At 61.1% G+C, this 21260-nt stretch overlaps 1 protein-coding gene across 3 annotated transcripts in view; it reads left to right on the forward strand.

The window, feature by feature from the left end:
• The first annotated feature begins 992 nt into the window (after nucleotides 1-992).
• WIZ (WIZ zinc finger) overlaps nucleotides 993-21260 on the forward strand; it is a 43340-nt gene continuing 23072 nt past the window's right edge. For all 3 annotated transcript variants that reach the window (XM_084304047.1, XM_084304049.1, XM_084304048.1), the window contains exons 1-2: nucleotides 993-1126; nucleotides 5647-6101. In XM_084304047.1, coding sequence (XP_084160173.1) covers nucleotides 5732-6101 — 370 coding nt within the window. In that variant the 5' untranslated portion in view covers nucleotides 993-1126; nucleotides 5647-5731. The remainder of the gene's footprint in view (nucleotides 1127-5646; nucleotides 6102-21260) is intronic.

Consider the following 21260-nt stretch of genomic DNA (forward strand, 5'->3'; position numbering starts at 1 on the left):
CATGGGGACCTTTTAGGGTAGGACCTTGGGGGCTTTTTGGGAGTGTCACGTCCATGGGGTCTTTTAGGGCAGGGCCACGGGGACTCTTTGGGGGTGTCAGCACCACGGGGACCCTTAAGGGCAGGACCTTGAGAGCCCTTTTGGGGTGTCAAGTTCAAATCCATGGGGACCCCTTGGGGCAGGGCCGTGAGGGATCTTTGGGGACAGGACCTTGGGGGCCCTTTGGGGGTGTCAAGTCCAAGTCCACGGGGGCTTTTAGGGCCAGGGCCATGGGGGCCCTTTGGGGGTTTCATGTCCATGGGGACCTCTTGGGACAGGGCCATGGGCACTTTTGGGGCAGGACCTTGGGGGCTTTTTGGGGGTGTCACGTCCACGGGGGTTTTAGGACCAGGGCCACGGGGACCTTTTAGGACAGGTCCCTGGGAGCCCTTTGGGGCTGACCGGACCTCGGGGACCCCCGGGGTGGGGGCTCCCGAGCCCCAGCGCGGCCACCTCGGGGCCGCCCCCTCCCCTCCCCTCCCCTCTCAGCGCCCTCCCCAAGATGGCGGCGCGGCGCGGCCGTCGCGCGGCGATGACGCAGGAACCGCGCCGCCTCCCCCTCTCCCCCTCCCTCCCTCCCCCTTCCCCCCCCTCGACCCCCTTCCTCCGCCACTCCCAACATGGCGGCGCCGCCGCGCCGCCGACGTCATCACGGCGGCGCCGCGCGGGGCCAATGGGCGGGGTGGGGGGGGGCGGCGGCGGCGGCGGCGGCCGCTCCGGCGGGGCGGGGGCAGGGGGCGGGGGCCGGGGGGCGGCGCGGCCCCAAGATGGCGGCGGCGGCGGCGGCGGAGGCGGCGCTGGGCCCCCCCTCGCCGCCCCCAAGATGTCGGCGGCGGCCCGGTCGCGCTCGGCGTGACGTAGTCAGGCCCCGCCGCCGGGAGGGGGGCGGGGGAGCGGCCGGAGCGGCGCAGGAGGAGGCGGCGGCGGCACCGGGAGGGGCACCGGGAGAGGAGCCCCCGGGGGGGGCCTTAACGGGACCATGGCCTCGGCCCCGCGCTTGCTGCGGGGCCCGGAGCCCGGGGGGAGGCCCCGGGGGCGGCGGAGGCGCTGAGGAGCCCGCGGGGCCCGGCCCCGGGGGGGCGGAGGGGTGAGTACCGGGGAGGGGGGGGGGGGGGAAACGGGCCCCGGGGGGGGGTTTAAGGGGGGTTTGGGGAGGGGAGGGGGGAAGTGGGGTTGTGTGTGCCCCCCCCCGGTACCGGGGAGGGGGGGGGAAGGGGCGAGGAGCCCCCGGTGGCGGCACCGTCCGGGGTGCTGAAACGGGGACGGGGAGCGGGGGGGGTGGGGGGGGACGGGGGAGGATGGGGGGGGGGGGCAGGGAGGAAGGTGACAGCGAGGGGGGGTGATAAGGGGGGGCGGGGGGGGCTGCAGGTGACAAGGGGGGGGGTGGGGAGGGTGGGGGGGGGCGAGGGGGGGGAGATTGGGACTGCCTGGGGACGCAGGGGGGTTTTGGGGGGGTTTTGGGGGGGGCACCCAGGGGACGAGGGGGGGTGCAGGTGAGTTTTGGGGGGGGCACGGGGGGGTTTGGAGTGGGGGGCACCTGTGAGAGTGTTGGGGACGTGGGGGGTGTGCCTGGGGGGGGGGGGGGCAGGCGTTATGGGGGGGCTGTGGCTGTTTGGGGGGGGGACAAGGGGGCAGTATCGTGGCCTCAGGGCCGTGTCAGGGTGGGCTTCACCCCCCTGACCCCCCCACCCGGGACAGGGTGACCTGGGTGACACAGGACTTGGGGGGGGGACACGGTGACATCTGGGGGGTGGTGTTTGGACCCGTGCTCCCCCCGTGGCTGGCTCAACATCAGGGTGCAGGGGGGGGGAGGACACCCCCCCAACCCCCCCAACGGCCTTCGTGGAGCTCATTAACGAGCTTCGCTTCAACGAGCCTCCGGTAACGAGCGGGCAGGAGCCCTCCCTGCCCCCGTGACCCCCCCCCGGCAGCCTCAGGTGGGGTCGGTGGCGATGCTGGGGGGCACGGGGGGGTATTTTGGGGACCCCTTGGAGCCGTTTTCGTCCTGGCGTGGCTCGCCGGGGGCTTTGCGTGGAGGTCTGTCCGTCCGGCTGTCTGTCCATCCATCCGGCTGTCCGTCTGTGTCCGAAACGGGCGCTGGGTTTGGCAGCGGTTTTGGAAGAAGAAGAGGAGGAGGAGGAGGAAGAGCAGCCCCCCCCCGGGGGACGCCGGTTCCAGCTCCGGGCGGGCGGCGAGCCCCCCTCTGCGGCACCGCGGCTTCGGAGGAGGTTTTGGGAGCTCGGGAGGAAGGGTGGGGGGCGCTGCCGGGAAGGGACCCGGCCGGGATCCCCCAGTTTGGGGCTCCCCCGGTTTGGGGCTCCCCCGGTTTGGGGCTCCCCAAATTTTGGGTTCCCAGAACGGCCTCGCTGTCACTGGGAAGGAGCTCGCGGGGGCTTCGTCGGAGCCTCCCCGAATTCCTCGTGGAGCGAATTCCCTGCACAATCGCTCCCTTTTGGGGTTCTGCCCCAGAAGAGGCTCCAAGCGAGACCGAAACCCTCCAAACCGAGCCCCGTTTGGCGAAACGACCCCATTGGGGAGGGGGGAGAGGCTCCGAAGCCCACCGGGAGCCGCTTTGGCCCCGCGCAGCCACCCCTGGGCCGGGCGGTGCTGGGCCAGAGCCCCCTGAGCCCGGCTGGCAGGGAAGGAAGCGATTGTCCCCGATCGTCCCCGATTGTCCCCATTTAAAGCGTTTTAGCATTTAAATTGGGGCCGTCCTGCTCCGCCCCCCCATGGCTGCGGGGCGAGGGGCTGGGGGAAGGGGCCGGCCGCAGTCTGGCCCCGGCCCTTGGCACGAAGCGGGCGGCGGGGAGCTGGGTAAGGACTCGGAAACCGTGTGCGAAATTGGGGCATAATGTTGGGTTTTTGCTTTTTTTTTTTTTTTTTTAAGTCTCCCCCCCAAAAAAAGCAGCGAGCGGGTCGCCCGGCGGAGCCAGCCCCTGCTGGTTTGGTTATTTTTTTTGGGGGGGGGGGGGTTGTGGGTGCTGGCGTGGAGAATTGGGGGGAGAAAGGTGAAAATCTCAAATTTTCGGTGAGCTTCAAAACCCAGCCGGGTGTGAGGGGAGGAAGAAGAGGATGAAGGAAGGGGCAGGCGGCTTCTGTGCTCCTATGGGGAGCTGCTGGCGTGGCACATCGGAGAGGGGGGGATGCTGCTGCGGCTCAAAAAGGGGGAAAAAAGGGAAAAAAAGGGGAAAAAGCCCCTTTCTGGAGGCTGGGCGGCTGCAGGTCTTAAAAAAAAAAAAATAGGGTTGAAAATTCGTGTATTTGGAGGGCGTTGTGGTTGTGGCTCCCCGGCGCTTGGTGTGTTTTACCCCAAATCCTGGTTTCTTGACCCCGTTGGGATCTGTGGGGATCCCAACGTCTTGGGGCTGGCAGAGCCCAACGGAGCCGCTGCTTTCTGCTTAAACGAGGAAAAAAAACCCAAACCCCCAGTTATTTAGCTCAGTTTTGATGGGTCCCTTCGCAGGGAGGGCGACGCGCCGCCCCGCCACGTGCCCACACCACGTTGTCGTGTGGCTCCTTGCTGCTTTCCCTTTTATTCCACTAACGGGCGATGCGTTTTGGGGTGATTTCTCTCCGTTTTGGCTGCACGCCCGCCTCTCTCTGCTTGCCAGCGAGCTTGGGATCAGCCTCCCTGCGCCGAGGGTGGCGGGGACCCCTCCTGCTCGCTTTTGGGGGTCCCCTGTCCCCGTGTCCCCCCTGTCCGTGCCGGGGGGGTGGCAGCGGGGTGGGCTCTCGGTGGCCGTCCCCACGTGCGGGCTGGCCCGGAGCAGGTGGCCGGTGGGCTCGCTCCTCCGCCGCTTCCCTCTGCGCTTGGCAAAGGGGCACCGGGCAAAATCTATGGCCCATTGTTTTCCCCTTGGCTCCCGAGAGGAAATTTAAGCCCGCTCTTGAAATCGGGGTGGGTTTCTTTTTTATTTTATTTTATTTTATTTTATTTATTTATTTTTTGTTTTTTTTCGGACTTGGTGCTGAGGTTTGAGGAACCTGCGGGCAGCCGAGCCGCTGCGATGGGAGATGCGGGGAGAGGGGAGACCCTCGGCCCCTCCTGGCAGAGCCGGGGGGAGGCAGAAGCTTTCCCCAGGCTCTGCCCCAGCCCTTGGGCCCCAGCAGCTTTTGGGAGCCCCCCGAACGGGGGAAGGTGCGGAAGGGATTTGGGACGCTTCGAGCTGGGGCTGCTCCCAAGCCCCAGGTGGAAAAGCCCTCGCCCGGCAGCATCCCCGGCCCCCAAATCGAGGGCAGCTGCGGGAGCTGACCCCTTGCTGATGAAGAAAGGCGGCTTTAGTTTAGTTTAGTTCACTTTTAGGTCTTTAGTGCTATTATTTTTTTTAAATGGATGGGAAGAAACCAACCCAAGCAAGAGCCGGTTGGGTGCGTGCAGCCGGGCCCCGGAGAGGAGGGGGGCGAGGTGGCTTTTTGGGGGGCGAGGTGGCTTTTTGGGGGGCGAGGTGGCTTTTTGGGGGGCGAGGTGGCTTTTTGGGGGGCGAGGTGGCTTTTGGAGGGGCGAGGTGGCTTTTTGGGGGATTTTCAGGGTCATCCCGGTGCCGTGCGCTGGGCTGGGCTCTGCCACTCTCCTCCCGTGGCCCGGGGCTACGTCGGGTGGTGATGGCATCTCGTCGGGTGGTGATGGCATCTCGCAGAGCGCCAACGATTCCCTGTCTTCATTTGCATTGTTACCTTGAAGGTATTTATAGTCTCCCTGCCTTCTCCTTCCCCGGCTGGGTAAATTTAGCTCCTCGGCGCTCCCTCGGTGCCTTTATCCTCCGGCTGGCTGATAAGCCGGCCTTTTTAGCGCCCGGTTCCTCCTTTTTCTTCTTTTTTTCCTCCCCCACCCCGATCCGGGATTCGGCCCCTGGGTCAAAGCAGGGGCGCTGGAGATCTCCCCCCCTCCCTCCAGGTGGTGGAAAGGGTTTGGGGGAGATGGGTGATTTTTTTTTGGGGGGGGGACACAAACGCAACGGGTTTGCCCCCAGCAGCTCCCAGACCCTCGGGGGACCCCCGGGCGCTGTTTTTGGTGAGGGCGATGCTTCGAGCCCGGCGGCTGAACTCATCCAAAAGGCCGCGGGGTCGCAGGGATTGAGGATTTCTCCCCTTTTGGGGTGATTTTGGCCTCGGCGATGGGGTCAGTGCACGAGGCTGAGGCACCGCTCCCGCTTCAGCCCCGCTCGGTGGCGGCAGCGGGCCAAAATCCCGTGGTTTTGGGGAGCCAGGAGGCTTTGGGGGCACAGAGACACCCCCGCAGCTCCGTGGTGGTTAATTCTGGGGGGAAATAACGGGCTTTTGGGGGGAAAAGCTTCGTGCTGGGGACATTTGGGGTGTTTTAGGGTACGGCACCGTGTCGGCTACCGGCAGCATCGGTGCTGCCAAGGGGGTGAGCGGTGGGACCCGGCGCCTTGCCCCAGAGCCTGGCTGGGCTCAGGGGGCAGCAAAAACGGGGCGAGCAGGGGGGCACCGAGGCGATTTTTGGGGAATTCCAGCATCGGGAACAGCGGCGAGGCCCCGCGCTGGGAAGCTTCAGGGTTTTCAGGAGCCGCTCTGGCGGCCTCCTCCGCGTGGGAGAAACCCGGGCTCCTCTCTCATTTTCCCCTCTTTTATCCCTTTTTTTTGTAGGTTTTTCCGGCAGTCCCTGGCCGCCGACCCTCCCGAGCCCCGCTGCGGGGTTTTTTCGCGAGCGCCGCAGCGCGATCGGCGAGGGATGGAGAAAGCTGTCCCCGCTTTATCGGAGCGCCAGGGAGATGGAGGCAGAGCCCTGCTAATGACACTGGAGCCAAACAAAGAGAATTTTGCTGCCCTTGAGTGCCCCCAAGGTGAAGAGAGAAGAGCTGCTTTTGTGAAAGATGCGAAAGCGCCTCTGGAGAGCCCGGCTCTATCTGGGACATCGGTGGAAGCGGGGACGGAGCTCAAGGAAGCCGCCTTCTATGCCGCGGACAACCTGGCGATGATGAGCAGGGACGGGAAGGGGCCCCCCGGCACCGAGCTCTGTCCCCTGCAAGAGGACCCCGACTTCTTCTCGCCCCTGTCCCGCCAGGAGCCCGACATCGCCCTGGAAGCCCGCGACGTGGCCGGTAAGACCCCGGGAAGCCCCCGTTGGGTTCCTCCCGCGGGCTGGTGGCAGCTCCTGGTGCTGGGTTTGGGTTGAGCCAAGTTTTGGTGTCGTGCCCGCGTCCTGTCGGTGGTGCCCCTGCTCTGGTTCGTGTTGGGTGTCTTGGTTTGGAGGCATTTTGTTGTGAGATGCCGGGAATCCGGGCAAAATGGGGCTCAGCGTGGTGAAAACCCAGCGGGTTTGGGGCTCGGGGTCGTGACAGCAAGCCCGTGCCTGGGTTCGGCGCCAGAGGCAGGGATGTTGTGGGTCAGGCCCCAAAACCGGGCTCTCGGCGAGCTTCCAGCCACCCTGCCCTGCCCCTGGCATCAGGGCTGGCGTTGTTGGGCTCTGCCCCACCTCCCAAAAACGCTGAGGAGCAGCGAGCCGAGGCTGGGACCACTCGTGCCGAGCTCAGGGTGCAGCTGGGGAAGGCAGAGCCCCCTCGCTGCAGCCCCCGCGGCCGAGAGCTTTCAGGCGAGTCAAATCTTCCGGCCGTGGATGCTTTTTTTGGGGCCGCGGGAGCGAAAGCAGCACCACCTGCACCTCGCGGAGCTCCCCTTGGCGCTTCCTCTTCTCGGAGAGGCTCTGCCGAGCGTGGTCGCGTGCACAAAAACCTCATCCCCCGAGCCGTGGGACACAAGGGGACCCGTCTGCCACCGGTGCCGTTAGCCCCGTGATACCGATCGCTCCTGCCTTACGGGATGGGATGAGCGTTTTGTTACCCGTGGGAGTCCCTCCCCTGGATAAAATCCCTCCTCTGAGGGCTCGGAGCGATGCTGCCGCGCTCCCGGGGACGTTTCCGCAGCTCTCCTCTCACAGGGGAACCCCGCACGGCTGCTGCCCGTGCTCTGCTCCTCCCCAAACCCCCGATTTCCCAATTTCCCAGCCTCTGTCCCCTGCCTGCTTGGAGGATTCGCCTTCTCCCGTGCCAGCCCCAAAGCTTTGGCACCCTCGGGGCCCTCCTCTCCTTCCTTCCCCGTTTCCTCCAGGCGTCCCGGCGGGTGATTTGCCTTGTTAATTAGCCTGCCCCCCAGGCAGGAGGTGGTTTTTGGAGCAGCTGGAAGCACAACCAGCTGCGGAGCTGCTTGCAGGCGATCCTCCAAAGCCAATTTCCCGGGACCAGCTCGTAGGGGTGAGCTGGTCCCGCTGGGATTCGGGTGGCACCGCGCGGCCTCGAAGCTCCAGGTGGAAAATTAACCCGAGGAGGGAAGGAGAATGCAAAGACTGAGCTCTGCAGCCCGGCGTGGGGCAGCTGGGCGTGAGGTTTAGCTCAGGGTGTTTGTGTTGGAGGGCAAATCCCGCTCGAGTTTGGTGTTTTTTGTTATTTTTTTTTATCTTCCCCCTGTAGGAATCCCACGTGCGAGGCGGGTTTGCCCGAGCACAACGGGCTAACGCCGTGCAGAGTGGCAAAATAGGGGAAAAGGGGGGGGAAATGGGGAAATGGTGTCCCCAAAATCCCAAGGATGAACCTGGAGATGGAGAATATCCCCGTGGGGGGGGATCTGCGGGGGTCTTGGGGTGTTTCGGGTGGCCTCAGCCCTGCTGAAGGGGCTGCAGGCGTGCGAGTCCCTTGGGCTGCTTCCCAGCTCCGAAAACGTGGTGAAACGGCCCGAAAAGGTGGGATTTAAGGCTGCTGTGTGGGATTTAAGGAGCTGCAGAATGCTGAAAACCACCCCAAACGCTCAGCACTGCCCCCCCCCAGCCCTTGGGGGGCTGTTTCGGTACCGCCGAGGCTGCCAGGAGGCACGGGGCGAGGTGTGAGGCTGTGCCTGCTGCTGGCAACACCCCAAATTACCCCAAATTACCCCAAATTACCCCCAGGGCTCCTTGGAGGGGAGCCGGGCTTGGAGGAGCGCGGTGCTGCTCCATCACAGCCCTTTTTTTTTTTTTTTTTTAATTTTCCCCCCTCGTGTCTGGGGTTTCCCGAGGAAAGCGTTGCCCGCGGCCGCGTGGAGCAGGGCGCAGGGCATGGAGCCAGCTCTGGCAGCCGCTTTTTGGAACCAGGCAAAGTCCACGCCGCCACCGCGGGGAGGTCACCGAGCAGCCACCGAGCAGCCACCGAGGGAGGATTTTTTTTTTTGGGGGGGGTGCTTCCGAGCCGGAGCGGCGAGTATTCGGCTTCGGAGGACGGCACCGGCGGGTTTTTGGCACCCAGAGGCTGCTCCTGGGTTATTTGCATCGAGCTCCCCGCGGGGAAAGGGTTTCTGCCTGCGGAGAGGATTGCGGCGTGGGAAGGATGGAAGAGACCCCGCGGCGGTGCCGTGGCCGGTGGAAACCCTTCCCCTGCCTTCTTGGCGGCCTCGTCTCCCCTCCTTCTTCCCCGGGAGGCTGTTTTGGGCTCTGCCCGTGCTGGGAAGGGGCTCTCCTAAAGGCAATTTGGGTAATTAACCGTTGCAAGGCGGCGTTTCCTGTGCTTGGCTGGAAATGCCGGGGATGGCGAGTTCCCCCAGTTCCTCCTTTGGGGCCGAGCAAGCAGCGTGCCCTCGGGTCCGAATCCCAAAGCCTTTATCTCTGGGCTGCATTTCGAACGGGCTGCAGCTCCTCGCATCGCCGCGGCCCTTATCAGCCCCGAGCCGGGGGGTTTCCTGCCCTTATCAGCTCGAATTGGGGCCGGGCAGTTGGAGCCGCGGGCAGGGCGAGCCGCACCGCGCCGCGTCCCCTCCGGCGACCGCCTGCTCCGTCCCCGCAGGTGAGCGATCCCGACGGGGCAGGGAAAGGGTTTGGGGGGGGGATTTGGGGCTGTTCGGGGGTTCCTGGGGTCGTGATTTGGGTTTTTCAGCAGCTGGGGGGGCTCGGTGACATCGCGCACGCTGCAGCCACCTCCCCGTGCCCGGGGCTGGTGGCACGAGGTCCCCAACACGGGGACCTGGGGGATGCCACCAAGACCCCGTTGATTTAATGCCAGCAAGTCGGAGGGGAAACGACGCTTCCCATCCTCCGTGGCTGCCTCCTGCTGTGGCCAATTTGTCTCTTTTCCACCTTTTAATGCGTTTAATCGCTGGCACGGCCGGCCGAGCTCCCGAGGAGGGGCCAGCACCGGGCTCTGCTGCTCCCGGCTGCATCCGCGGCGTGATCCGAGCCCTTCTCGGTGTCGTGATGTCCCCGGGGCTGGCACGGGACAGGGTTTTGTCCATCGGGACACCTCACACCGCTCCGGGAAGCCCGAGGTTTGGTTCCCAACCAGCATCCTGTGCCAAACTGGCTCAACTGGGAAGGGGTTGTATATAGCTCAGCGGGCTAAAAAGGGGCATTTTCGTCCCAAATCCTCTGAAACCGGGAGGAACAACCCAAGATTTGAGGCGATTTGAGGAAATCCGCCCAGCCTTTTTGGGAGGGGGTACAAAAAAGGTGGCAGAAAAGCGGAGCCGACAGGCCCACGGCGTGGGCACCCGATCCCTGGGGGAGCGAGCTGCCAGCACCCCGATGTTTTTACTAATTATTTATTTATTTTACGTTTTTTTTAATTTTGCTGGAATGAAACTCGAGAGCCCACTCGAGCAGCTCCAAGGAGGCGTCATTGGGATGAAATTTCCCCGGTTTGAGTCATTTGCAGAGGGGAACGGTGGCACCAAACCTTTCGGACGGGGTTTTAGCGGGGAGATGAGAGGGCAAAGGTGTTTTTTTCCGCTCGGAAGAGCGAAGTCGGCGCTTAAATAACCCCGGGGCAGGTGAAGATAAGGAGGAAACGGCTGGGAAAGCGGCGGCGCTGAGGATCGCAGCTCGCCTGTACAGTAAAAAAATCAATGAATGGGATTTTTGGGGAGGAATTTGAGACCTGCAGGCGTCTCTCTTGCTTGTGCCGGATTGGGTCCGTCGGGCGTCGGGTGCAAAGCAATGGGATTTGGGTGGAAAAGCTGCTTTCTAGGTGGTTTGGGGGAAGGGGCGATAAATAAGGTGATTTTCTGTTGCGTTTACCCTGACATTGAGTCCATCTTCTTGTATCGGAGTGAATTTTAGGGGCGTTTTGGGGGGAAAATGTGGCCTTCTTGCAAGGTGGGTCCCCGTACGAAGTGCTCCAGCGTAGGAAATGTTTCGGGGTCAGTTTTGTGGTTTTCAGGGAGCTCCGGTGGCCTCCAAACCCTGCCCTGCACGCAGCAGCTTACGCCCAGCGTTCCCAAGGTGTGTTTGCCAACTGCTGGGCCAACTTCTTTTATGTTTTTATTTCTTTTTTTTCCCCTTTATGGCCCGCCTTTGATCTCCGTCCAGAAAAGATAGGCGAGTCACGGGACGGGACACCCGAGCGCGGCGCAGCTCCTGCCAATCCCTCGCCGTGCGCCCACCGGTGACCAACCCCATTTTTTGGGGCTTTTTTTAATTTTTTTTGGGGTGTTTCTCGCGTGGCAAATCCCCGCGGCGTTCCCCACGCTCATGGGCGTTGGGCTGAAGTTGAGCGTTTTGGCTTTCCAACCCTCTCCCTTCGCCGCGGAGGCTGAGCTCGCGGTCCCAGGAACCTTCCTCGCTAATTAGCGCTCCGTCAGCCTCGCAGCCTGCGAGCGGTGCCAGGAAAGATGTCATGTTGTTGCCTAGCAAATAAATAATTGAACGCTCGAGTCCAAGACAACAGACAGAGCTTGGCTGGAGCCGGGACGTGGAGTACACTTGGTAACCCTAAGGTTGCATGGAAAAAAAAAAAAACAAAAAAAAAACAACAAAAAAAAACGTGCTCCGTGTCCCCTAACGCAGGGGTCGCGAGCCTCGAGGAGGGGAAACTCTTCCCAAAGAGTTTTGGGGTTTGGGGCTATCAGGACACGCACAAAAAAAAGGATTTTTGGGCAAGGTGATGGCTGGGTTGAGCGGTTGCTTGCAAGCACGGCGATGTCCCCGTGGGGCAGAGGATGTGCCGAGCGTCGTGGGGGGCGTTTTGGTGGCCTGGGGCGACCCAAAATTGGAGCCATGAAGGCGTGAGGAGGGGGTGGGCTGTGCTCCCGTCCTGCCTCCCGCTTCTCCTCCTCCTCCTCCTCCTCCTCGGGGTTGCCCGAGGTGCGGGGCAGCTGCCGTGCCACTCTTTTTGGGGCTATAAATAACGTCCCGAGGCAGCCCGCGCTAACCGGGCCACGGAGTAAAAATAAGCCGGGGGCACGGCCGTGGGCTCTCCCGCTGCCATCCCAAGTAGGACACGGCCCCCATCCCTGGTTTTTTTAGGGCCAGGCTGGGTTTTTGCTGTGCAGAGCCAGGCTCTTGGTTAGGGCAAGCTTGTAACAAGGATGCAAACGTGCGTTTTGGTTTTATTTTTTATTTTTCTGGGGGAGTGCTTGCTTTTATCCCGCAGCCCAGGCTGTTCTCCAGGCTGCCGGATGTACGGAAAACCCCGGTAAGTGGCCCAAAACTCACTTCTCGGGGACAAAATCCGTCCAGGAGAGCCTAAAGAAGAGAAGCGGCTCTGCAGCAACGACCCCTTCTGGAAGAGCGACCGGCTGCTGGGTCAAGCTGGGGCTGGATTTGCCGTCCCCTCGTCCCAGCCCCAGCAGAAATGAGCTCATCCTGCGGCACGGGGCCACGTCCATCCTCCTCCAGCCCTTCGCTGCCGTGGAGAAACCCAAATTCCTGCTCGCAGCACCACGTCCTCGTGGCAGCGGGATCTGGGGGAGCTTCTCCTGTGCGGGGACGTGGAGCTGAGCAGCTGCTTCCCGTCCTCTGCCTCTGGCTCGTCCCCCTCGGAGCCGCATTAATCCGAGGCGTTGTTACAGCTTTGGGCTGTTCCCGCGGTCAAAATCTTCCCTTTTTTTCTTTTTTTTTTTTTTTTTTTTTCTGCTGGCTCCCAAAAATCACAACTTGTGTGCGTCTTCTGGGAGCTTGGCCTTGAAGGATTCCCAGATGTAGAGGGGAGAAAAAACAAAAAAAGACTAATTTAAGACCCGAGGAGCTGGGAAAGCAGCTCTGCCTGGGTTGTGCCCGATGGACCCCGCAGAGACCTCGCAGACAAAGCCCTGACCCTGAGCCCTGCTGCGAATATCCTCAATTTATCCTCATTTTCCACCCAGCACCTCCAGTGGCCGGTCCCTTCCTGCTCTGCCTCGGGTCAGTCCCATTTTTTCCTCCCTGGGGCGTTTGGGGCCCACCTCCCCGTAGGATGCTCAGGTGGGAGAAGGATCCCGGCAGCTTTTTGGGTCCCATCTGGGTTCATCCTCCACGTCGCCGGAGCCTGGGGCGAGGTGGTGCCGGGAGAAGCAGCCCAGGGATTTCCACCACGGTTTTTCCCCAATTTTGGGCATCTCCAGAAAGCCCAGAAGCTGCAGCTCTCCTCGGTGGGTTTCTGTAATCGGGGAGGACAGCTCGGTAACGGCAGCACCCAGCGAGATGATCCCAATGAGAGTTTTTCCCATATAGCATCCCCAAAACCCTTCGGGGACCGTCTCCCCGGCTAACACTTGCAGGTAGAAGAGCGCGAGCACCACGCTGGCTTTCCCGGGGCTCCCCGGATGCTTTTTTAGGAGCTTCCAACCCCGTTTTAGTGACGGCGAAGCCACCGTGTGCCGGGAGGAGCGAGCGAGCGGGGCGAGAAGATGCAATTTGGAGGGGAGAAGGGGGTGGCGACGTGAATCGGCTGCATTCATCGCCGGTAAAACACTGCCACTTTCATGGGAGCAGCCCGTGCGCAGAGAGATCCGCTGGAAAGTTGTTTTTTTTTTGAGGAGGGATGGATCCGAACAAGACGAGCTTGCGACAGAGCCTGGATGGCGTTCAGGCAGCTTGGAGAGAAGCCGCTCTTTCATGAGCTGCTGGACGCGTCCGCTGCTGACGAGGAAAGTTTCTGCCGCCCGGCACATAAATCTTGCTTAAAGCTGGACGCCGAGCCGCAGGATGGAGAGGATGGGGTTGCTCAGAGCCCTGATAACTCCTTAATGGGAGGAGGGAAAGGAAAAAAAAGGGTTTCGACAGCCTCTGAAAAGGCTCCTTTTGGGCACCCATCAGGTAAAAGACCTGAAAGGAAGGCTTGGCACCCGCAGGCAGCGCTCATTCTCACTTGCCCTTTGTTTTTAGAACAAAGCCACGGGATGGGAGATTGCAGGCTTGGAAACGCCTCGGGGAGAAGAGCCCCAAGGGTTTGAAGGGGCAAAGGAATTGGGGTTTTACACGGCGCCCACCTGGGCTCTGCTGCAAACTGGGAGATGCAGGGAGGTGGCTGGGAGCTGCACGAGGCAGGGGTGGCAAAGGGGAGCTCACCCCAAACCCTTTTCCAAGGGTTTTAAACTCTTTTAGGGGGTGGATATTGATGGAGAGCAAGCACCTGCCCTTCCCCAAGCAGGCAGAGCGCGGTTATCTAGGCTCAATCTTTTTGGACCCGCATCAGGTTGCGTTTAGGAGCTGAAATCGCGCCTCGAAGCCTTCAGACCTCGGCACGGGACGGTTTCCCCGGGCTCGAAGCAGGTCTGGGGGCTTGGGGTCGCTGTCACTGGGTTAAACGGGACCAGCACGGTCCCAAAAGCTGTGTCGGGCCGAGCATCAATGAGAGCAGCTCAACGAGAGGCAGCAGCCGTGGTCCGAGCGGCGTCCCCCTCCCCGACCTGGTGCAGCTCTGCTCAGGGATGGGGGCGCCGGCTGTGGGAGCCCCAAAACCACCTCCAGACCCCGAGATGGTGCAGGCTTTCCACCTCTGGAAGCAACCAGGGAAATGAGCCCTCGACTGCAGCGCCGGGGGTGGCACCGGTGGGGTCGGTACCCCCAGCTTTGCCCTTGCCAAATCCCCCCGGGGCTGAGCGCCGGCGGGCAGGGGAGCAGAGAGAAAAACCCAAATCCTCTGGCTGGGAGCACGGGTAGGCTGGGAGGGAGAGCGCAGCTCCTCGCTGGGAAAGTGTCGGGTTCCCTCCTGGCCGTGCCAAGCTAAACAAGCCACGCTGCTCGGGCTGCGAGCAGCAAAAAAAAACCCAAAAAGCTGCTTCCCCCCCCTCCCGTGCTGAGCCCTTCCTCACACCTGTTTCGGTTTCGGTTAACCTCGCTCACACGCGAGCGGCAGAACCCCCCGCAGGGTCTTGGGTGGTGACGGGGGCTCCCTGCCCCGTCGTGCGAGGCGTTGTGGGGAGGAACGGGGGGGTTTCCGCTTTTTTTTTTTTAAGGCTTGCTGAAGGTTTTCCAGCAGGGAGCGGATGCCTGCTGCCAGCGGGCTGGCTCCTCTCCGCTGCCTTTCGCAGGCAGTTCTCGAAGTCATCCACGCGCTGCAGGTTGCAAACCACAGTTAAATGTTGTTTTTTTTTTTTTCTTCTTCTTTATTTTTTTTTCCCCTCTAACCACACCGTGAGTGACTCACAGCTCCCGTGTGCTTGCCAAAGGCTGCAGGTCCTCCATCGTCCAGCTAATGAGCTTCCCATCCGCCGCGGCTTTTCTCCCTTTGGCTCATCCCCGTTTCTCTTCCGATTCCCTGGCTCTTTTGGGCACGGTTTCCCGTCCCTTTCCATCGGGGCACTGCTGCCCCTCTCCCCTCTGCTCTGGGACATCAGGGGACGTTTCTCAGGCACCCTTCGGGGTCAGGAGCAGCTGCAGAACATCGCCGGTAGCTTTTTTAATGCAATCTCTTGATCCATTCTTCATTTAGTCTTTGCACTTGTACCTGCTTTTTGTACTGGATCTTCTCTAGATCTTGCCCTCCCTCGTGGGTCCCGATGGATTTTGTGCCGCTTCTCCTCCTCTGCCTCCAGTGAGCTGCTCCCTCGGTCTCCAAACCCTCGCTGCAGGGTGGCCAAAACCTCCCTGGAGACCCCGAGGCTTCTGTGGGCTCCGTGCCCGGATTCATCGGGCCCAGCGCCGTGGCAGCAGCCTGTCCTCCTCCTCCTCCTCCTCCTCCTCCTCCTCCTCCTCTGGCTCGGCTCCTTGGCTCGCAGACCCGCAGGTTGGCCTCTTTTCTTGGAACAGAAAGCCCGTGCCGCTGCGCAGCCGTTTCTCAGAAGACGACAGCGCCCAGATGGTCCAGGCTGGAATGTGGGAGAGCTGCGTCTCGCCTCCTCCTCCGGCCGCTTTTGGGTGGCCCTGGTGAGTCCCACCGAGGCCGGAGGCAGCTGGGACAGCCGAGGGAATGCCTCCGAGGCTGTGGTGTGTCTGCAGGAGCCACAAATGTCCCCTCTCCTCCCTGGAGGGCCTTCTCCAGCCTTCGGTGGAATAAAGCATCTCCTTCCTGGCTCCATCCTCTCCCCCCTTGCTCTGAGCTCAGCAGGGAGACGGGATCCCCGACAGCCTCCCCGTGACGGGACGGGGACCTGGGGGATGTCACCGTGCCACCACCACCCCGCGGCGCTCCCCGGCCTCGCCGCGTGGCACCGGGGGCAGCTCCAGATGTTTGCTCGAGGGCCGCGGAGTCGCGGCGGATCTCGCCGACCAGAAACATCCCGGGGAGCGCAGCCAACAGCCCGAGATGTGTCACGCTTCCTACGGCTCCGTCTTCCAGAAGCACGCGGGGTTTCCTGAGCTCTGCTGACTCGGGCAGCTTGAACGCGAGCCGGCGCACCCGAGCCAGCAGGCCCTGGTTTATTTTAGTTTAGCTCAATCGGTGGTGTTTTGTTTTGTTTTGTTTTTTTTTTCTCTCTTCATTTCAGCTCCAGCTCGCAGAAACTTGGGTGAGAATTGAGCAGCGCAGCATGGGTGACTTTTCTTGCTCCAGAGTCCCACCACGAGCTCCTCTTGGAGGGCGATCAGCTCGCGCGTGGCGAGCGGCGCGGTTCTGCAGGTCGCCCCTTCAGAGGGTCGATGCTCTTCCTGCCCATGGCCAGCACTGGATGAGCCTAAATCGGTGCCAAACCTCCCAGCTTTGCGAGAAACACGTCTGCTGAGCCTGTGGTGGCACCACAGCTCGCTCCAGACCCTTTCCAGAAAGGTTGGAGCAGGGTTTTGGTGCTGATACAACACGCACCGATCTGTCCGGACCAGCCGGGACGAACTCCGGAGCCGCTGGAGGGAGCGTGCCCAGGCACAGCCGAGCCCGAACGCAGCCAGCACGCGGGGCCCACGTTTCAATGGGAAGTTTTAAGCCTGGGCGTGACAGCGGTGGCAGAGAATCCTGCACGGCGAGAGCCGGGGAGCCCACGGCACGCGGCGAGACGCGACCGACCCCTGTGGGAAACGGGGAGCTTGGAGGGGCCGAGCTCCACGCGGATCCACGGCGCTTCGCTTGGCGTCGGGGGCCAAGCAGGATGGGAAAAGGGAACGGGGGCAAATTTGTGGCACTGAGAGTGGCCGGGCCGACCGAGCTGAGCGTGCAAAGCGTCCCGGAGCCGGGACGAGCTTGCGCTCGCTCGGGTGCTGAGTAAGCGCCTCCGATCCCCACCTCCTGCAGCCTCTGCTGCGGAGACCACTTCCTGAGCAGGCGTTGCCTCTGTAACCGCTCGAGGGAGAGCCCGTTGCGGTAGCAGGGACAGGATAACCCCGGGCCCGTGGAGGCGAGAGGGACCCGCTCGCCCCCGCGCACGTGGCAGGAGGCGGTGTGGGGTGCTGGGGTGCGTGGTCCAGGTACGGTGCGAGCAAATCTTTGGGGTGCAGTGAGCGTGAAGCCTTCATGGAGCCGGGGAGCTTTAGCCCTGCTGTCTTTTTGGGTAGGGAGGTTTGGGTTGGAGCAGGACGGGTTGCTTGCCCGGTCCCATTGGGGGAAAATCTCCGAGGGTGGAGGTGCCGCAGCTTCCCTGGGGGCCCGGGAATCATTTGGGTTGGAGAAGAGCTCTGCGATCATCGAGTCCAACTGTTATCCGTTCTGGGCCTTCCCCCTGCTCTGGCTCTGCTCCAGCCCCACGGAGCAGCTCGAGGAGCCCGAGGGACCCAGCGTGGACGGCTCTGCTCCTACGCCAGCTCCGTGGAGCCTCAGTGAGCAGACTGGGAGCAGTTGGATGGGTGGCGGCACCCCCGTGATGAAAGATTTGGGATCCTTTGGCGAGCGAGCACCGAGCTGCATCCCTTCAGGATGCCCTCACCCCTGCGTTGGTTTTTGGGTTTTTTTTGCCCCGTTTGGGATGTTATTTCCTCCGTGGAGTCCTCTTCGCCCCCTGCTCGGGAGGATTCGGAGTTCTCCAAGCTCCCAAGCTGAGCGAAGTCCTGCTCCTCCCAGCCTGGAGCGTGGGGACGGAGCCGAATCCCAGCGGTGGGTTGTTCATCCCGAGCTGATCCCCTTCGCGTGCCAGCCTGCAGCGTTCCCCTCCCGAGACGAGAGCAGGCGTGTCGGGACCTCGGTGTTTGTATCCCCCCCGAGCTGCGTGGTCTGCAGTCGCCCAGGCCCTTCGCGGTGCCTTTTCCTGCCCGTGCAAAGTCCAGCAGCAGCAAACTGCAGCACCTGGGTGCTGCTTGCACAACCCTGGGGCTTTCCAGCCCTTCCATGTGTGGATTTCCAGCACCCTGCATCTGCCGAGGGCGAGGGGAACGTGACGGCGCCGTCCCCGGCTCTGTCAGCAGCCCGAGTCAGATGGGACGCGGTGTGCTGCCAGCACGCCGGGCTTTGAAGAGCTGTCCTCAAGGTCACCTGCCCGGGGGCTAAGGAGCGTCCTTTAATACTGCCCTGATCTGCCACGGAGCGAAGGAGAAGGAAAAGCATCTCGTTTCCAGCTGCAAACAGTCGAGAGCTTTCACCGGCGCCGCGTGCGGGAAATTTGACCCGAAACACGACCGTTTTCAGGAGGAAACGTGAAATTCACGCCTCGGTCCAAGCCCTCCCGCAGCAGCCTCCCGTTCTCTCGCCAGCTCATCTGTATTCAGGAGAAGGAGCAAAATCTCCAGCTTGCCTCTGGCAAGCCACAGCAAAGGGACGGAGAGCGCCATGGTCTCGTCGGGCTCCAGGCAGGGTTTGGACGCTTGCGTGAGGCATCGAGTGGGATGATTCCCGCTGGAGAGCGGCTGTTGTGAGCGCGGCGTGATGCCGCGAGCTTGGGACGGGGCAGAATTCGCTCTGCTTGGGGATTTGGGGCAGGAATGCCATCAAAGAGCTCATGGAGTGATGCCGTGCTCTTGACGTGGAGAGCAGTCCACCCTGCTTGGGGATTCGGGGCAGGAATACTGACAAAGAGCTTCGGGAGCAATGGAATCCTTTTGGGGCGGAGGCGTAGTCTGCCCTACCTGAAGCTTTGGGGCAGGAATACCTTCAAAAGAGCTGGAATTGGGCTTGGGTGGCCACCCAGGTGTCTGCAGGAGCCCAGGCTGCTCTTGGAGCTGGTGACGTGGGGTGTGAGCAGTTGTCTTCTCTTGCCCAAGGGGAAAGCTCTGTGCTTGTGCAGGGGCTGCAGCTCCAATTTATGGTTGGTTGGAAAGGGAAGAGCTGCTGGTCGTGGCCTCATGGCCTTTTTTTTTTTATTATTATTTTTTTAGTGGAGTCGCTGTCTTGCTTCTGCCACACCAGTCTGTTGGCTCTCTTAGAGCCCTGCTCCTGGAGAACATTCCTAGCATGGGAATCCTCATCGCACTGGCTTAAAAAACAGAAATACAGACCTGTGCCACCCGATGCAGCAGAAATCCCACACGGTTGGGGTGGTAACGTGGGGCTGCAGGGTTTTCTCCCCACCATCAAGCGGCGATCCACGCTGTGCCAACTCGTCTGCTGCTTTTTCAGCCCCGTGGGTCACTGTTGGGTGTTTGGACCACGCATCGAGCCAAAGCTTTGTTTTTTTGTTTTTTTTTTTTTCCAGGTTATTTACAATACGTAGAAGCTAACACCAATGAGCAAGTCTTCAGGTACTTTCTGCTCTCAAATTAAAACACCCAAGATGAAAGCGTTACCCTGAGCAGAAGCTAGTCTGTAATTCTGGAGCTCACTCACGCCCTTGCAACATCGTGCGTTACTCGGAAGGTGATGCAATAACTCACCCCTTGCCTCATGCTGTTGCTCAAATGGCAGGGGCGCACATTCTGGCTGTAAAGGAGCTAAAATCCATCTTTTTGCTCCGTTTAGATAAGCGGAGGGGGGGGAAAAAGCCTGGGAGAGCACGTGTTGTTTCGGTGCAGGGCTTTTGGAGATGATCAGCTGGTTTGGGGAGGCTCTTGGAAACCTTTGGTTTGGTCCAAAAGTCGGTATTGTAAATTCCGGTCTAATTTGCCTGATTTTTTTCTTTAAATCTTCACTCTTTGACACTCTTTTAGATTGTTACACAGCTCCCAAAGGGGTGTCTAGTGTGTGTGATTCTCCCAGGAGAATACCGTTTTTTGGGTCGAACTCTTCAGAAGGAAGAATCTCTCCCTGCTTCTAGCTGGTCTAATAGGGTCCTGATGGAAACCGCCACCCAGAAGACCTTCTTGCTTTCAGCCCGTGCCTGTACCCAGAGCATGGCCAACTTCAAAGTCGTTTGACTCACTTGAACCCCGTCCAGTTGGGTCTGGAGCATCTCCGGGGTGGAACTCATCCACGTCTCAGGGCAATCGCAGTCTCACAGGGGAGAGTTTCCCATGTTGTGACTTTCTTCCCCTTTCCTTCTGCACGTCCAAGAGGAGTTTGGCTCCGTCTTCTCTACGCCCTCCCATCAGGAGCTGTGGGCAGCACCTTCCTGCTCTCACCTCGAAGCTGAACGAGCCCAACTTTCCCCGTCTTTGTACCTCAGGTCCTCCAGTCCCTGCTGGTTGGGAGCCTTCCTTGGGTTCACGTCATCGGACGTTGGATCTACCAACATCACTGCGAGCATGGGCAGCGCAGGTTAAAAAAAACCAAAAAATCAGATGTCACAACACGATGGTCATTAGTCTTAAAGTAAGTGTTGAGTTGCTCCTGTAGGAAAGGAATTTTGGAGACCCCTTGCGTAGGAAAAACTCAGTAGAAAACAACCTTTGGAGATGCTTTCCGGGGGAAGGATCTGGTAGAAAACAACCTTTGGAGATGCTTTCCGTGGGAAGGATCTGCCATTTGGAAGGACGGCGGTGTGTAAAAGCACCTCGTGGTGCCTCCCGGTGCGTTCCTGGCTGGTGGTGAAGCTCTAGGCAAAAATGTGCCTCCCCAGCGTGCCGCTGACCTCCGCTTATCAGCCCTGACCGCGACAGCCTCGACGAGCCGGGGCTCTTTTGGCTCTTCAGGAGCTGTCGGTGTTTCTCAACCCACGACCTTTGAAACGTGTTCTGTAAGGAACCAGCGCCAGCAACGTCTAGAACCCGGCACGCCGCGTCTAGGAGAGCTTGCCCTTATCTCCGGCCTTTCTGTGTGTTTTGGCCACCGGCGTTGCTGCGAGCCGACGCGGTGGCTTGGTGTTTGAAAAGCCTCTCGGTGTCCTGGCCGGGCTGCTTTAACTCTTGGGGGAGAGGAAAAAAACCGGGAGGGGAGACCCACGGGCACGGGACGGGGGTGTTGGACCTGCCGTGAGCTCGGAGCTGAGCTGAGCTTCGCCGCGCTGCTCTCCTGGGAGAAGCTGCAGCCACGCTCCTGTGGTCAGAGGAGCAGCTCCGGCTGGATTACCATAGAGGGTAAATTTGAGCCTGCTAAGTCCAAGACATTAAACTCCCTCATCTCTCGCTGTTTCCAAGGAACCGGGATTTGCAGGGAGCGCAGTTACGTGCTCATCAGGAGAAAGATAAATCACTGCATGTTTTCCTCCAAAGGAGACAGTTTCTAAAAATAGGAGCCGTGCTGGAGCTCGGGAGAACAAAAGAGCCCCAGGAAGGCTTCTGCCACCATCCTCTCCTCTCGTGGCAGTCGGCCCCTCCATCCTCAGCTGCCCCTCTCCTCCTCATGGCTTTTGATTGACTGTTGATTTTTTTTTGGAAGCGTTTTAAAATCTGCCGGTTTGGGAGGGTTGGGTTTTCCCGTCCCTTCCCCCTGGCGTGCCCAACGGGGCCGGTTGGTGACTCAGGCTTTCCTGAATGAGCGCTGCTCATCCCCTGTGACCTCGGCAGCTTGGCCCTGGATCCCGACGGTCTTTTCCAAAATGACTACGAAGCCAAAAAAAAAAAACAAAAAACACAACCCTGATCTCCTAGGGGCCGGGCAGGGATGCTGTCCTGCTGCAGGCTGGCCGCTGAGGACGCTCCTGGATAGCCCCGGTGACGCGCGCGGCCCTAACTGCAGCCAGATGAAAGACCTCAAAACTCATCATCTTCGCTGGACGAGGCCTCCAAATTAGAGATTCTCAGCCTCAAAGGTCTCACCTCTGATGTGCCTCACCTGGAATGTCAGGAGGATGGGAAACCAGCCCCGGCTTTTCGCATTCCTCCTCCGCTTTCGGGGCAGGTCCTGCCTTGCCTCCTCCATCTCCATAAGCAGCGC

This window comes from Netta rufina, assembly GCF_964035555.1.
Source record: "Netta rufina genome assembly, chromosome: 32".
Taxonomy (NCBI): Eukaryota; Metazoa; Chordata; class Aves; order Anseriformes; family Anatidae; genus Netta; species Netta rufina.